We start from the raw sequence: 16,661 nt of genomic DNA on the forward strand, positions 1-16,661 counted from the left end.
CCCCACCACGCACCTGTCAGTTGGTAAGCCTAGCACTCGAATTTACAAATAAGTGATGCATTACTATTTAACAGTTCAAGCACCATTATCAAATGGATTGACTTGAACATGAATCAATGAAAATGCGCGAATATGAAAACGTATCATTCTGTAAACCAAACGAGGAAGTACATCACGTGGACGATGTGTTTACTATTTTCTCCATCGGGGACCAGTTTGTGTACATTTATTTATTTTACGTATTATTCTGGATATTTTGCAATATAGATATTTTGTTATCGTCTAATATCTATACTTCATGTTTCCATAATAAGTGAATTGTAATAAAAACTTTCTAGTGACGCGTAGTTTATGTTGCTTCTAGGTGAATTACCTATCAATGACTGGTCCTCTTGAACACAATCATGGCGGCTGCTACGGCAGAAGATACGCTACGAGAAGTTTCCAAGGAAGTTAAACAGTACACCTTCACACCAGAGCCCATTCCGAGACTCAGTTGTACAGATCCTAAGGCGGAGAAGTTAATTGCTAATGAAGTAAGTGCCGTTTCATTTAAGTTAGACTAGGCAATCGCTTTATAACGCTTGACAGGCGGTACGTGCCCATTGTTTACATTTTCAACACCTGGCTGAGGCAAGGGCCTTACAGTTAAATAGCTCACGTTGGTAAATGGGGTTAATAATAAAGATATTGTGACAACAGTATCTTTTATTCAAGGTTTGCAAGCTCCTTTCTGTTGTTTTTGTTGATTTCTGCGGTGCAGGAGACCCGTTTAGTGAAGAGAATATGCGTACGTGACATAGCGCGTGTAGTCAATGGCAGTCTCCAGACGATTTTTTTGGTACTATATGAGTGTAAATGACATGACACATGTCACTTTTGAGGGCTACATGTTGAGTATCACGTACACAGACTTTTTACTTTATCATACGTAATATTTTTCCAGTGAATCCTTTTTGTTATATTAATTTATTACGTGAATATTCAAGTTTGAAGTTGACATTGGATAAGAATGATTTCATGCAAGTTATCGGGCAGGAGGATCTTACAAGGAATGTGCATTCTCTGTCATCCAAAAGCCAATCTGAGCTCAATACTAATTCAGCTGGATTACTGATTGTCATGGATGGATTAAGCAAAATGATAGAACACATTTCAAGAGGATAAATTCATCAATATCCCTGATCCTTTTATGTGCACAAATAAAACAACGTATATACCATATACCTCATTATACCATTATGACAGATGACTAAACAACAAATTGAAACCCTCATTTGAATCTTAGTTTTACTCGTAAGGGCAAAATCTCAGTAAGCATAACCCACTAGTTCAGCACTTGTCTGATACAAAGAAAAGAGAAACATTGTATGGGTTATTCTTTGGACACGATCCCTACCCTCATTTAAATTCCTACTTGCTGCCATGGAAAAGCAGCAAAAATATATTTAAAATCCTGAATAGCACAAGGCACAAGTTCAGTGTATGTTTATTTGTTTGTTTGTATGTGGTACTGGTAGTATATGTAGTGGTATAGTAGTTTTTGTATGTTTGTTTGTTGTTTAACATGTTTAACGCCACATTCAGCAATATTCCAGCTATATGACAGCGCTCTGTAAAGTAATCGAGTCTGGACCAGACAATCCAGTGATTGACAACATGAGCATCGATCCACGCAATTGGGATCGATGACATGTATCAACCAAGTCAGTGAGTCTGATCACCTGATCCCATTAGTCGCCTTTTACGACAAGCATAGTTGCCTTTTACGGCAAGTATGGGTTGCTGAAGACCTATTCTACCCTGGAATCTTCACGGGTCGATGTGTATATTAAGTTGCATGAAGTAAAGATGTGAAAATTAAGTTGCATGAAGAAATATTGAATGGTTTAAGAGTTTACAAGCTCCAGAATCGAAAAGTGATGGACAGCTGTGTTTCGACCTCCCCTGCAAAACTTCATTTGGGCTGGGCATAATAATTAACAAACCATTAAAGTAAAGGTGTATGTACAGTTATTATACCTCTGTCAAGGTAATATGGTTATGGTAACGAAACATTTCACAACAATAGGCTTAAGTTCATTTCATAGGTTTTCTTGTTATAGTTATGACTACATGCTTCTGTCTTCTGTTTTAAGTCACTTAGAGTGTATTTCAATGAATGTATTACCATGTACATCAGAGTTGTAGATAAGCTGTGTTTTTTTGTGAAATACACATTGATTTGAAATATGCTAAACTAAACCTATGAAAATGCTATTGAAATAGATCTAATGCATATATTTCAACTGTCAGATAAAATTAGTGTATATCAGGTGATTGCAAAATTTATTTACCGACGGTTACATTTGGTAAAACATGTGTATACTACTTTAAATGATCTACAGGGATTGTTACGAAACAGGTTTTCGAGTTAAAATACCCAAATGTAAGGAAATAAGCGGGTAAAATGTTTTGTGAATACCTATTAAAAATTCTGCATATCCAATAGAAATCAAACCCATGTGTAAAATACCTAATTAACCCAAAGCGTATCTTGAGCTCAGTACATGTTGTCATGAATCAGTTGATTTATTTGACTGTGTTCCACTCATGTCCATAAGTGTTGACTCATATTCTACCCTTGTTTGGGGGCACAGGTGGCCTAGTCTTCTAAGGAGCTGCAATTCGCTTTGCAGAGTTGCGTCCCTTGGGCACGCCAGAAACCTATGATTGTAGGTTCGAATCCCGGTTCGCCGCGATTATGTTTCAAGGTTTGTCAGCACAAGACCAATGCTCTTGGATTTCCCAAAAGTGGTAAACGTCTGAGCCCTGCATCACTTCGGGCTTTCCTCCCACATTAAGCTGACACATAGCAATATAACTGGAATACTGTTAAAAGCGGCATTAAACCCAACTCATTCACTCACTCTACCCTTGTTCATTCAGCAACCTGTCATCTTAACGGATACGGACCTGGTGAAGTCCGCACTCCACTGGAATCTGGACTACTTGGGGTCAAACATCGGCGAGGGTACTTACACCGTATACTCCTCAAGCAACCACAAGTTCCTCTACTTTGATGAAAAGAAAATGAGTTATGTGCCTGGTTTTGTCCCACCCACAAAACACATGGATCTGACCTTTGATGAATTTAAGAGCAAAGTAAACAGCAGCAGCCCTGGCTCTGAAAGGTACAGTTGTGACGACATACAAACGAATAATCAACTTGTGTTGTTTAGCTTACAGGCATGTTTGTTTGTTTGTTGTTTAACACCGCACTCAGCAATATTCCAGCTATATGACGGCGGTCTGGAAATAATCGAGTCTGGACAAGACAATCCAGTGATTGACATCATGAGCATCGATCCACGTAATTGGGGTATGATAACATGCATCAACCAAGTCAGCGAGCCTGACCATCCGATCCGGCAAGCATGGGTTGCAAGATGTAGTAATCAATGTGACATGTATACATATATTCATTATGAAAAAAGATCTTAGTTAGGCAGGGCACAGGTGGCCTAGTCTTTTCAGGGATTGTGCAGAGTTACATCCCTTGGGTGTGCCAGAAACCTATGATTGTGGATTTTTTGGTTCGTCAGCACCATACTATGCTCATGGGTTTCATGGGTGGTGATGTATAATTGGCTCGAGTCAATCTTTTTAAAGTTAGATTTTTTACTGTATGATGTCTCTCCACGGTAAGATCTGAGAACATAGGTTGCTGGTTGTAAGAGACCTGGTGACTTGGTTGATTGCATGTCATCTTAACCCATCAGCATGGACGGTTGTTCTCAATCACTGGATTGTCTGGTCTAGACTTGATAACTTACAGGCCAGCATCATATAGCTGGACTATTGCCGAGTGTGGTGCTAACCAACAAACACAAAGTATTATGTCTTACATGTATGTGTTGTTCCAGGTACTACCTGCAGCAGGCCCTGAATGACTCGGTGGACCAGCGGATCGTCATGGACTTCATGGGCTTCAACTGGAACTGGATCATGGAGCAGCAGAAGAAGTTCAAGTGGGGGCAGCTCACCTCCAACCTCCTGCTCATAGGCATGGACGGTGTGTACACGGGAGGGACCAAGCAGTGCCTTGAAACTGTCCATGCCCCCACACATTGATGACAAGTGAAATGTCGATACTACTGATACTGTCAGTGACTGTTCTAATATGAAAGAATAGTCAACCACTTACGTTTCACTTCTCTTTGATCAAAAATACATCCTGCTTGAAAAGACACATGGATGTCCTTTCTGAAAATGTTCATCAGACAGTAATTAGGAGTATGTCCTTTACTCCTAAGCAACATCTTAGCAGTGTGGTAAATCCAGCACACAATTAGTGGCAGGCTTTGATCATGATGGGAGTGTTCAGAATTAAATCAAACTCTTTTCTGTCGTCAACATATCTACACAAATTTCTGTGTAAAGACAAAATATTTCTCGATTAGTAAACAAGAAGTGTTGTTGTGGTTGAGTGGCAGCTATATACTCATGACAATGTAGTTCTGAAATCTCATGGGCCTGTGGGGTAGCTTAGTTGTTAATGCGTTTGCTCGTCACTCGGAAGACCTGGGTCGATTCCCCATGTGTACAATGTGTGAAGCCCATTTCTGGTGTCCCTCCGCCTTGAAGATGCTTCAAATCCAACCCACTCTCTCTGAAGTCCAATGCTGAATAAGTAGCCATGACACATGCCTTGTCATCATTGGTGTCTTCCTGCTGGCATGGATTGCTGCTCATGCTATCAACCACTGGTCTGCCGGGTCCGGATGTGATTACTTACAGGCTACACTATGACTGGAATAGTGGTGGCTGGCATGAAACATCATTCACTTGTTCGTCGGTGTCTGATGATGCTTTGTAAAGGTGTTGTGTGTTTTCAGGTGTCATCACGCCAGCTCACTATGATGAACAACAGAACTTCTTCGCTCAGATCCAGGGCTTCAAACGTTTCCTGTTGTTTGAACCGTCCCAGTTTGAATGCCTCTACCCATACCCTATTTTCCATCCTCATGACAGACAGAGTCAAGTGAGTTCTCACATAATGTGTCCCATCGTTCACAAAATAAATGTGTAAGAAATCGATTTCAAATGTGTATATGTGTATTTGCTCCAGAGAAATGTGTAAAAGTAATGATAAAAACATGCATTCAACCAGATGTCACAGTAACAGTTGTCTTACTATGTTTTCATTTGGATCATGTTTCAGGTTGATTTTGACAACCCTGACTTCAAGAGATTCCCTAAGTTCAGAGATGTGAAAGGCCACGAGGCAATTGTCGGACCCGGGGACGTCCTGTACCTGCCTGTGTATTGGTATGTAGTTTCCATGTTGTTGCTTGACAGTCCAACCTCCTTTTAAGAACACTTTTAAGAGCATTTGCCCTCTCCCCCTCCCTCTCACCCTCAACCTCCCCCCCTCAACCTCCCCCTACCTCCCTCTCCCTCTTCCTCTCCCACTCCCTCTACCTATCCCCCTCCCCCTCCCTCTCCCCTCCCTCACCTTCTCCCTCACCCTCACCTTCTGCCCCTCCCTCTCCTCCTCCCCCTCCCTCTCCCTCTCCCACTCCCTCTGCCTATCCCCCTCACCCTCCCTCACCTTCTGCCCCTCCCTCTCCTCCTCCCCCTCCCTCTCCCTCTCCCACTCCCTCTGCCTATCCCCCTCACCTTCTCCCTCACCCTCACCTTCTGCCCCTCCCTCTCCTTCTCCCCCTCCCTCTCCCTTACTCTCCCTCACCCTCTCCCTTCGCCTCGGCGGTCTGTAAATAATTGAGTCTGGACCAGACAATTCAGTGATTGACATCATGAGCATCGATCAACACATCACGGCACCAATAGCAGCAGCAGAAGCAACAGTATAAGTATTACCGTATTCGACGTAATAAGCGCCCAGGGCGCTGTCAAAATTAGAAGTAGGGAGCTCTTATTAGGATATTATTTTGAGTTGAAAGATCGTAAATTTTGTGGTTTATGCTGACAGCCTGAAATGTTTATATATGAGAGATATATTTTTCCAGGATATAATTGCCCATAATTAAGGATGCATATGACATACGAGTGCGTATTATACACAAATAAATAAGTCTTGTGTACATTAATCAATTGGAAGGGATGCTAACTGAGATTGTTCATTAGCCAATATATTAGCAAATATCTCCGTGGGCGCTTATTAGAGCAGGGCGCTTATTACGTCGAATACGGTAGTACATGTAGTAGCAGTAGCAGTATATGTAGTACTGGTAGTATATGTCTTTGTATAGTAGTTTTTGTGTGTTTGTTTGTTTGTTGTTTAACGCCGCACTCAGCAATATTCCAGCTATATGACGGCGGTCTGTAAATTATCGAGTATGGACCAGACAATCCAGTGATTGTTACTATAAGCACTGATCCATGCAAATTGGGATACGATGACATGCATCAACCAAGTCAGCGAGCCTTACCACCCCATCCCGTCAGTCACCTCTTACGACAAGCATGGGTTTCTGAAGTTCTATTATTTTTTTTCTAACCCGGATTTTCATGGGTAGAAACATTAAATGAAACTGAATATGCCTATGAAGCATTGTCAACAAAAATAGTTAACTTAGTATTTCTTAGGACCTTAATATGCACATGTCCCTTTGTTGGGGACTTGAATGGTTGTTTGAGTCGTGGTCTTTTGCTGTTGGTGCAAAACTTAAAGCGTTAAAGCATTCGCCAGTCACACCGAAGACCCAGGTTCAATTCCCAATGTGGGTACAATCTGTGAATCCCAGTTCTGGTGTACACCGTTGTGCTATTGCTGGAATAATACTAAAAGCGGTGTAAAACCATACTCACTCACTCACTCACTCATGTATTGTCTGTATATTTGCAGGTGGCACCAAGTGGAGTCAGTGCCAAATAGGGGTGTTACTGTGTCGGTCAACTTCTGGTACAAGGTTGGTATGACTGATAATGTGACAGCACCATGACAATATGCATGCTATAAGATTTTGTCTGAATTTGACCCTGCCACAGCACTTTTTTTCTTAAGCCACATTGCCATCCTTAGGGTGTGGCCAAGGTTGGAAAAGGTCATGAGTGACTTAAGTGTGAGGTGAAGGTCATTTGTAGAGTATGTTTTCCATTGTTTCTAAAATGTATTTTTTGGCAGGTCTTTTAAAAGTCATTTGCATGTAGTGGTTATAGCATTTGATAACTTATACGGTCTGTGATGTGGTTGAAACAAAAGTTCTTTTAGTTTTGTTATTAAGGTAGATAGATACATTGTGCTGTATTGGGCGTATGTTCTCCCATACTGGAAGTGATGTCATTAAGTCGGAAGTGCTTATAACTTTGTTATGAAGGTAGCTAGAGGCACAGTTTGGGGATGAGCCTGTTTCTGTTTCTTCACGTAATTTAAACACATTTCCAGTTGCACCCTGTTGTACTGATTCACCAACAAGATCAAGGTTTTGGGAACATTTGCAAATGGGTCAAAATTCAGTGACATCAAAGGTTACGTTTCAACACTGTCAGGCCAATTATTTCACGGACAGTAACAACTTACTTGAAGGCCTTGACAGTCTGGACAAGAATTAGAGGGTTTGAGTCACCAACCCTGATTGAGGCAAAGTTAAATGGAAACCAAAAGGGTGAAACTTCCGTGAAAGTTCCATGCCATTGAAATAAAGGATTCTTGAAGATTTAATAGAAAATGTTGAAAACTCTCCTTCCATGGGGCTACAAGGCAGAGATGGCTGAATATATATATGTAGATGAGGATAAGCAAGTTTTACTTCTTGGCTTTTTTAATGATCAGCCTTGACAATGTTGAGAAAATACATTTTAATACTTCTCAGAAAAAGCTGTAGAAAATGTTGTTTTTTACATCTACGTTTTTTATGTCCATGCTGTCCTCCCAACATCAGTCCGACCCTATTGGACATTTTATTTATATGAAAATTGTTTAAAGCCCTTTATGAAATTTCCCACTTCTTGTGTACAATGTGACATGCTGTGTTTAGTCAGCCCCCACTGAGAAAGTTGTGTACCCACTGAAACCTCAGCAGAAGGTCGCCATGATGAGGAACATTGAGAAGATGATCACAGATGCCCTCAATGATGCTGACGAGGTGAGCCCTGCTCCTGTGCTTACAAAACAGAGACTGCCTCCGTGGTCTAGTGGTAGAGTGTTGGCCCAGAAAGCGGAAGGTCCGGGGTTTGATCCCCGGCCACGTCATTACCAAAGACATTAAAGATGATACTTGTTGTTACCCTGCCTGGTATTAAAAAAACTAAAACAAGGACTGGTCAGTTTGGTGTCAGTATACTGTGTCTGAGTGGGGTATTCATGTTAAACTGTGGCATGGTACCTCAGTGGGCTAGCACTATAAAATCAGCATCAGTCTGGATGTTGAAGTCAAGTTAAGAGGGGTTCTCATGTCTTTTATCAGGGGATTTGTAGCACCTTTACAAATTGTACAGCATTTCAGCCTCCTCACAAATAAGATCCACTCTTGTCTGACATACTTGACAAGACAAACCATGAAAGGTAACTCCACCCCCTGCATGGAGGAATGTTTTGATTGGTCGATTGCTTGTGATTTGTTACATGAAGTAAGATAAGTTCCAATCCATTCAACTTGCAACATACTGACTCAAAGGTACTGACACCCGGGTTACAGGTAGTTGTTACATAACGCCTTTTAACATTATTCATGCTCAAATGAGAAAGTACCCGTTAAGATCCGGGTTAGAATGGGTCTTCAGCAACCCATGCTTGCTGTAAAAGCAGACTATGCTTGTCGTAAGAGGCGATTAACGGGATCGGGTGGTCAGGCTCGCTGACTTGCGTGATGCATGTCATCACATCCCAATGGCGTAGATCGATGTCAATCACTGGATTGTCTGGTCCAGACTTGATTATTTACAGACCACTATCAAATAGCTGGAGTATTGCTGAGTGTGGCGTTTAACAACAAACAAACAGAACAAAACCAAATGAGAAAGATCTAAACTTGTTTTCTATATTTCAGGTTCCTCCTTTTTTAAGAACAATGGTGCTGGGAAGATACACATGAGACACCCTTACCACCAACCATAGATCAGCTCTATTTATCACCATCATCATAAATCACCTTCATCAAGCTGTCATTCAATCACCTGTTTGTTGATCACCTCTTGACATGTTGGAACTATCTGTTAGGCCACAGTTGATTGGTTTTACGGTTTTGGAATCGGAGCCAAAGCCTTGATCATACAATAAAAATAGTTTCAATTATTTTTATATACCCAGCAGCTCCATCTTTTATTGATTATTAAAATGATTGATTATAAATTAGAAAAGATAATATTATGTTAAGGATGGTGGAATAGCAAAGTAGATAAAGCATTTGCTTTTTACATAGAAGACCTGGATTATATTCATATGGGTACAATGTGTGCCAAAATGCTGGACGTACTGAGAAGTGTACACAAAGTTGAGATGCTAGTGTTACATTAGGCTTGCTCCTCGCCTCTCCCAAGACGGACAGCTTGAAGGAGTGGTCAAGTTCAGGCAAAATGGCAGTTCGAGCGAGTTACATTCAAGTCTCTTAAACACTGCTTTGTATGCTGACGCAAAATTATTGACAGTTAAACAGTTAACAATGGCCCTAATTTCACATAATCAATAGCTCCATTTCTCACGTGTTGCTAGTTACATGGTCTAGACCTAGATTGGAAAGCAGGACATAGTCATTCATTAATGTCAACAGACGAGGATTCTGATAGAACATAACAGTGCCCATTTAACACTTGATTTTCATGCCTTCTGAAAATTAGGCTGCAGTGTTTGTAGTTTACCAGTCCTGGAAGTGTCATGCTAATTGTTTTACAGTGTTTACATTGAAAGAGAATTACACATTGTAATTTTTGTCTGGAACACAGTATATAAAATATAATCACCTTGATTCCTACACCATTTTTTGTGGTGGACACTCCATATGTTGTGAGGCCCACTGTTACTGGAACAGTTGTCACATTGCAAAATTAGCCAGTCTTTAGGTAAACAGTCCCATGTGCTTGGCTTTGACCCCTCAATTTTCGACATACCCTGATGTTTTGCTGTTATTGTTGTTGTTTAAAAAGGAGTTTATCAGTTTATCAATCGGAATGTTTGTTTTTGTGTTGCATAAAGGAATTAACCAAACGTTTCTAAAACAATATTTCATAATTTGACTTAATTTGATTTAATAAGTCTTTTTGTTTAAAATTGTGATGTTTTGCTGTGGACTCTATGTTAATACAGTGAAACCTCTGTGCTTCTAACTGCATGAACTTGATAAATTGCTTGAGACAAGAGAGTCCTACCTTTTTTAAATTATTTAAATCCACTTTAGTCAAATTGATGAGTTGATATTTTTTGGATAATACAAAAGAAGCAGAGAGGCATGTGCCTCAAATATACTACTTAAAAGAAGTTAAAAAAGACACCCGTTTTTTTCATATTACTAAAGTATAATCTGTCATTGCCATGACTGGTTAACTATAGTTAAATGAGGGTGGTGGGGTAGCCTCAAAGTTAAAGTATTCACAGACTGAGGGCCTGGGTTTAATTACCGACATTTGTACAAAGCATAAAGCCCATTTCTGGTGTACCCATCTTGTTGGAATATTGCTAAAAGCTGCGTAAAACCACACTAAAACTCACTATAGTAATATGAAAGTATCGTGTGTTTTTTACTTGTTTTGAGTAGTATGCATTTCACTGTATGAGTAGTTGTTTTGTTAGTAGTATGCATATGTTATGATTGTTAGCGATGTGTATGTAGCAATTAATCCTTGTTATATTGCTATGTAGTCATGTATTCGGCTGATACTTTCCATACTTAGATGCTGAAGCTTACAAGATTTCACTGGATTATTAAATATATTTTCAATCTGATTAGTAAACTAATTCATGAAATAAAACTAACAAGCCATGTAAGTTTCAACAGAAGATTACTACGGACATATTTATATAGGAGCTCTGGTATTTTCTTAGCTCACTTGGACCGAGGGTCTGTTGTCATATTTTTTTACAAGTGTTCATTCAACACAGAAGACCGCCATGGCAATCATAATCGAAAATAGTGTCCATGTGATCTTGAGCATCTGAATTTTTCACTTTTGTCATGTATTTTGGCATGAAGGTAAAAGTTTGTGAAAAAAATTCAAATTCGAATTTGGGATTAGGAATTTGATTGTTTTAGTCTTTGTAAGTATTAGTTTTAACTCAAAGTGTTTTAGACATACCGGTAAATACATGGTTAATTGTTTGTTTGTGGAACAATAAGAAACTATTGCCCACGCTGGGTAATAATCCTACTGTGACTACAATCACTGCAAGGTGGTGATCAACTATATAGGAGTACAAACTTTGATGTTCACAGAAATTGTAAAGCGTTCATCAGTGTGGCAATGGATACATGCAAAAGTTGTTCCTCTTGTTGACATTTTAAGATGATAAAAATTAATGTACTCAGGTGAGCTACAATGCCATGGTCTATTTTGTCCATTTCAAGTAAAACCTCCAGCTTTTCTGGTCACATGTTTGCGAGTTGCTTATCCCCTTATATCTATTGACAGTGCTTTAGAAAACCAAATGCCGCTTTTCTTTGAAACAACTGTTGAAAAGTATTAAAAGTGGGTCTGCTGTTACCAGAATCTGTCACCATGGTTACTTTTTCCTTGTTTCATGTTCTTGAAATATAGAGCAATGTCATTTTGTTTTAAACTATTTTGAGAAGCTTGAATTTTGTGCCGAAGTCAGGAACAGGGTCCTTTTACTGGTTCTGATATATGACAGTTTGTATATTGTGTGATCTTTCCGAAGACAATTGTACATATTACTGGATAACTTGTTTAGGGACTACCTGGGGATTGCAACATTGCAGAATACTGCAACTATTAGACTTTGCTTAACTTGATGTCTGTGCCTCTTTAGTCACACATTGTTTACAAGCCTGCTTGATAATGACTTACATGTATTTTATATTCTTTATGAAAATATTCTTTGGGAGCTTTGTCAAGGATATATTTCAGTGACATCCATGATCATTGCAGGATTTTGTGTAATTTGTTTTCACATAATTATCTGAAATGATATAAAACTATTACTGGTAATAGCCAGACAGTATTGTGATGGCTAGCATGTGTGTCTGAAACAAGTCGTTGTTTTTGATTGCTGTATACAAGGCTTGGAGGATCTTTCTTAGGAAAGATTTCAGTAGGGGCCTATTTTGGGCCTTTGTTGGGCCTATGTTGGGCCTCTTACACAAGCATAGGGTTTGTTTCAGTGTTGCTGTTTTACAATCAGTACTGTTTTCATTTTCAGTTATTTCAATATGCAGTCAAACTGTAGTGTTATCCATGGTAAAAACCTGTTAACATTTATGCCAGTGATGTACAGTACCTGTGGCAGTTTTAATAATTTTTTACAAATAGTCGACAAAAGTTGGATTTGGGAAATGTTGATTACTACAGTGAAATTCAATGGATCAGGATGATTCTGTTCCTATTGAATCCTACAGAATTAGAAAATTCCAGATAAACAAGTCATGGGTACGTATGTGCTCTTAATTGTATATACCAGGTAAAGGTTCGTAATCAAGGGGAATAACATTCTTCGATTTCTAGTCCACATGCAGTAGATACATCCCTTTGAGAAGCGGGATGGCGGTATGGTAGGGTGGGGTGGGTATGCTCATTGCTGACTGTACCAACTGAAAAAATGGAGATGATTTAGGTCCATTTCCATTGTTGACCAAGCACTTCTTTTAAAGAGACGCAATCTTTTTTCCTTTTTTAAAAATATTATATCCAAAGTTTGATATTTTAGCCATTACAAACACCTTTTTGAGAAGAAAAAACGGAAGTGAATTCTCGTCACTTCATATTTATTAAGACTCATCCTGTGATTAAAGGACAGTTAACATTTATTTATCTCTTGCCAGACCACCTGTTATGTGTTGCCAAATAAATAAAGATATTGATATACACAAATTGTTTCATTTTTATTGGAAATGCCAAAACGAATGTTTAGCTCACCTGGCCTCACCATGTAGTCCGGCATGAGGATTGTTCATTAATTTTCTGACATTTTTTACTTCTCTGAATCAGCTCGAAGGATTCAGCAGAGTTTGGGGTGGATGTTTGTTACTATGAGGGAGCTCAAGTTTGTTCATGGCAGCAAACTAGCAATGGCAATATGGCAGCCATCTTTGATGATAATAATATAAGGGTAACGCTATTTTTCAGGGCATTATCATCTGCAGAAGCCTGAGGTCTTCAATTAACTGCCCGACTAAGGACAGTTGAAAAGACAGAGGGCTTCTGCAAATTTGGGAAATGTTGGGAAATAGAATTTGTTATCAAATAAAAATAATCGGTTTTGAAACATTTTGTGCAATCAACATGAATTTCACTGACCCACTTTTACAAAAATGGAAACGTCATAGAAAAAAACCAGATGACGTCACTATTGAGCGTGACGTCACCTTTCCCTATCCCTATGACGTCACCTAACAATGGGCGTGACAATGGCCCGTCAAGCAATATGAGGGCATTATCAAGTTACAGTGGCCCACTCATCTCTGATAACATGAAGGCGGTTTCATGATAATTCTATCCATTTTAGCTATAATGCTTAGTATTCTTATCCAAAATGGCCAAAAGCCTGAAACACGGTAGGTGAAATGGTCACTGTAGGTAGTATCAAGCCTATTCATGACATTGTGATTGGAAATAACATACTTCGACGTGACCTAGTTGTCGACACAAGCTGGTTTCCTATGAGGTGTAGAGGAAGACATCATCTTGGGTCACAGACTTTCTCATAGATAATTTTCTCTTAAACTAGCTTTTTTAGCCATTGTGATGTACACGTACTTGATCCTGGCTGAGCCAAGCCAACCTTATCCTTTCCTCAACCCTGTGAGGATTATGGGTTAGAATTGGTCCCCAGCAACGTATGCTTGTTGTAAGAGGCGATGTAGTGGGGATTCTGGGTTAGAATTGGTCCCCATCAACCTATGCTGGTCTTAAGAGGCGATGTAGTGGGGATTCTGGGTTAGAATATGTCCTCCGGCAACATATGCTTGTTGTTAGATGCGATGTAGTGGGGATTGTGGGTTAGAATTGGTCCCCAGCAACATATGCTTGTTGTAAGAGGCGATGTAGTGGGGATTCTGGGATAGAATTGGTCCCCAGCAACGTTAATCAACACACACATGGATGGTAGGTAGCTAGAACATAGATTCATGGTTTTGGTTTATAGCTGTGTTGTTAATATTGACTTGATGCTAGTTGCCAATGCAGCTTTACCTAGTCATGTTAATGAAAAGAGTTTTAGGAATGTACCTACATATATAAAGAAAACAAAAAACCTTTGAGGAGAAATGTTAATGTATATGTTTCTCTTCCTTCCTTTCTGTCATTTAATGTATTCAATGCAAAATCAGCATTATGTAAATCTATGGAAGAGGGCATTCTATATTGTGATAACTTGTGCCCTATCCTTTTGTGAGAATAAAATATGTTTAATATGGTAACGTTTGAGATAAGTATAATCACAAAATTGAGAGATACCACAGCATGTCTCTGGGGCACTTAAACATTTGGATTGTATTGTCATTGTGTGCCAATCCTTTTTGCTTTTGTACAGGAGTACTCTACAGTCCTACAGGGATACATTTGTTATGAAACTGATTATGTGGGAATACTTACAATTGCCGGTTGTTAATGGGATATGGGCGAAAAGGAAAATAAATTATCATTTTTTCATTTATTTTATTTATTTAAGTATACTTCATTTTAAATTTGTTCACTTGCAAGTTCATTTATTTCCTGTTAGGTTTTTACAAGTGCCAAACATGTTTTCACAGTCTGTCTAATGAAAAAATAAAATTTTCAGTTTTAAAATATTTAAGTAGCAATATTTTGTAAGGGATTTGTGAAAAATGTACTATGCCAAGTCTAAATTGTGTTGTTGTTAATTCAGGAGTGAAGTTTTTATTGTGGGTGATGCCTACAACTTCTACCCACTTGAACAAAACAGCTGTAACTACACATCTGTTATACATGTACCTCCCATACTTTGATTTCTGATAGTCTTGCCACTTCTCTATGCCAATGGGCCCAGGTGTGTTGTTTGCCATTATGTTATGTAAGTTATTCAGTTCGAACAGAAGTTCTATGGAATAAAACTATTTAGTCATGTTTCACCTAATAGTGCCATAGAATAAAACTTTTTTGTCATGTTTCACCTAAAAGTGCCATAGAATAAAACTATTTAGTCATGTTTCACCTAATAGTGCCATAGAATAAAACTTTTTTGTCATGTTTCACCTAAAAGTGCCATAGAATAAAACTATTTAGTCATGTTTCACCTAATAGTGCCATAGAATAAAACTATTTAGTCATGTTTCATCTAATAGTTCCATGGAATAAAACTATTTTGTCTTGTTTCACCTAATAGTGCCATGGAATAAAACTATCTAGTCAAGTTCCACTTAATAGTGCCATGGAATAAAACTATTTAGTCATATTCCACCTAATTGTGCAATGAAATAAAACTATTTAGTAATTTTTCATCTAATAGTGCCATGGAATAAAACTATTTAGTCATGTTCCATCTAATAGTGCCATGGAATAAAACTATTTAGTCATGTTCCATCTAATAGTGCCATGGAATAAAACTATTTAGTCATGTTTCATCTAATAGTGCCATGAAATAAAACTATATAGTCATGTTTCATCTAATAGTGCCATGGAATAAAACTATTAAGTCATGTTTCACCTAGTAGTGCCATGGAATAAAACTATTTAGTCATATTCCATCTAATAGTACAATGGAATAAAACTATTTAGTCATGTTCCACCTAATAGTGCAATGGAATAAAACTATTTAGTCATATTTCATCTAATAGTGCAATGGAATAGAATTTCCTCCCTTTTGAATCTGTGTTTTTGTGCTTCCTTTCACAGATGCGTTTTTAGATATTTAATTTATTGATAGCGCATGCAATATGAAACATAAAAGATTAATTTCCACTTTCCATATATTTTATGAAAGTGTGGATTAGTATATTTAGTGGTATTAATTCCTTTAGCATTGGACAGCCAATGTCAGCTTACCTTGCCATCTTCCCATCATAGACGCTTTAGTAATTTAATTTACCGGAAACCATGGTTTGGATCAGAGACCATCTACCATGAAGTGGTATATGGTCTTTTTGGATAGTGTTCTTGGTTGTGCACTACACTAAGTGCAGAGTAGTCTCCCTTTGCTGCACGGTAAGACCATTTTTGTTTTTGTGTCATGGTTGAAAGTTTTAAACTGAATTGACTTGTCAACAGTAGATCGGGCACAAAGAATGCCTATCAATGTCATGACGATATATGCAAAGATTGCTGAATACTCGGCAAATACACTACAACTGCTGTGGCGGCCATGTTTAAAATTGGATCAGAATTCAAGTACAGAGACGCCATAGCTGTGGTATTAGCTAAACCCTAAGTGGGCCCATCCTTAAATGGGCCTCAGCCATAGACAGGAGGGGAGATAACTCTCACGAGTATGCTGCTGGCTGCAAGCACATGGCTTCAGCCACACTCTTGTACACAGCTACACTAAAAGAGATTAAACACAGTTAACAAACGAAGACATCTTTGTCATATTGCCA

The 16,661-nt window shown here is 38.7% G+C and overlaps 1 protein-coding gene across 1 annotated transcript; it reads left to right on the top strand.

Annotated features, from left to right (window-relative positions):
• The first annotated feature begins 369 nt into the window (after nucleotides 1–369).
• LOC124149320 (hypoxia-inducible factor 1-alpha inhibitor-like) lies at nucleotides 370–12,977 on the top strand. Its single transcript, XM_046520824.2, has 8 exons — nucleotides 370–536; nucleotides 2,929–3,173; nucleotides 3,906–4,054; nucleotides 4,878–5,023; nucleotides 5,204–5,310; nucleotides 6,851–6,914; nucleotides 7,983–8,090; nucleotides 8,994–12,977. The coding sequence occupies exons 1-8, from the start codon at nucleotides 405–407 to the stop codon at nucleotides 9,036–9,038; spliced, it is 996 nt and encodes a 331-aa protein (XP_046376780.1). The 5' UTR covers nucleotides 370–404; the 3' UTR covers nucleotides 9,039–12,977.
• Nucleotides 12,978–16,661: the final 3,684 nt, after the last annotated feature.

This window comes from Haliotis rufescens, unplaced genomic scaffold (assembly GCF_023055435.1).
Source record: "Haliotis rufescens isolate VD_foot unplaced genomic scaffold, xgHalRufe1.0.p SCAF_11, whole genome shotgun sequence".
NCBI lineage: Eukaryota > Metazoa > Mollusca > Gastropoda > Lepetellida > Haliotidae > Haliotis > Haliotis rufescens.

What these genes read in the sequence shown, in the direction of transcription:
- LOC124149320 (XM_046520824.2), top strand. Translation starts at nt 405, where the DNA reads ATGGCGGCTGCTACGGCAGAAGATACGCTACGAGAAGTTTCCAAGGAA. An exon ending in CTGTACCTGCCTGTGTATTG is followed by an intron (nt 5,311 to 6,850) that starts GTATGTAGTTTC and finishes GTATATTTGCAG; the next exon opens with GTGGCACCAAGTGGAGTCAG. An exon ending in CGGTCAACTTCTGGTACAAG is followed by an intron (nt 6,915 to 7,982) that starts GTTGGTATGACT and finishes TGCTGTGTTTAG; the next exon opens with TCAGCCCCCACTGAGAAAGT.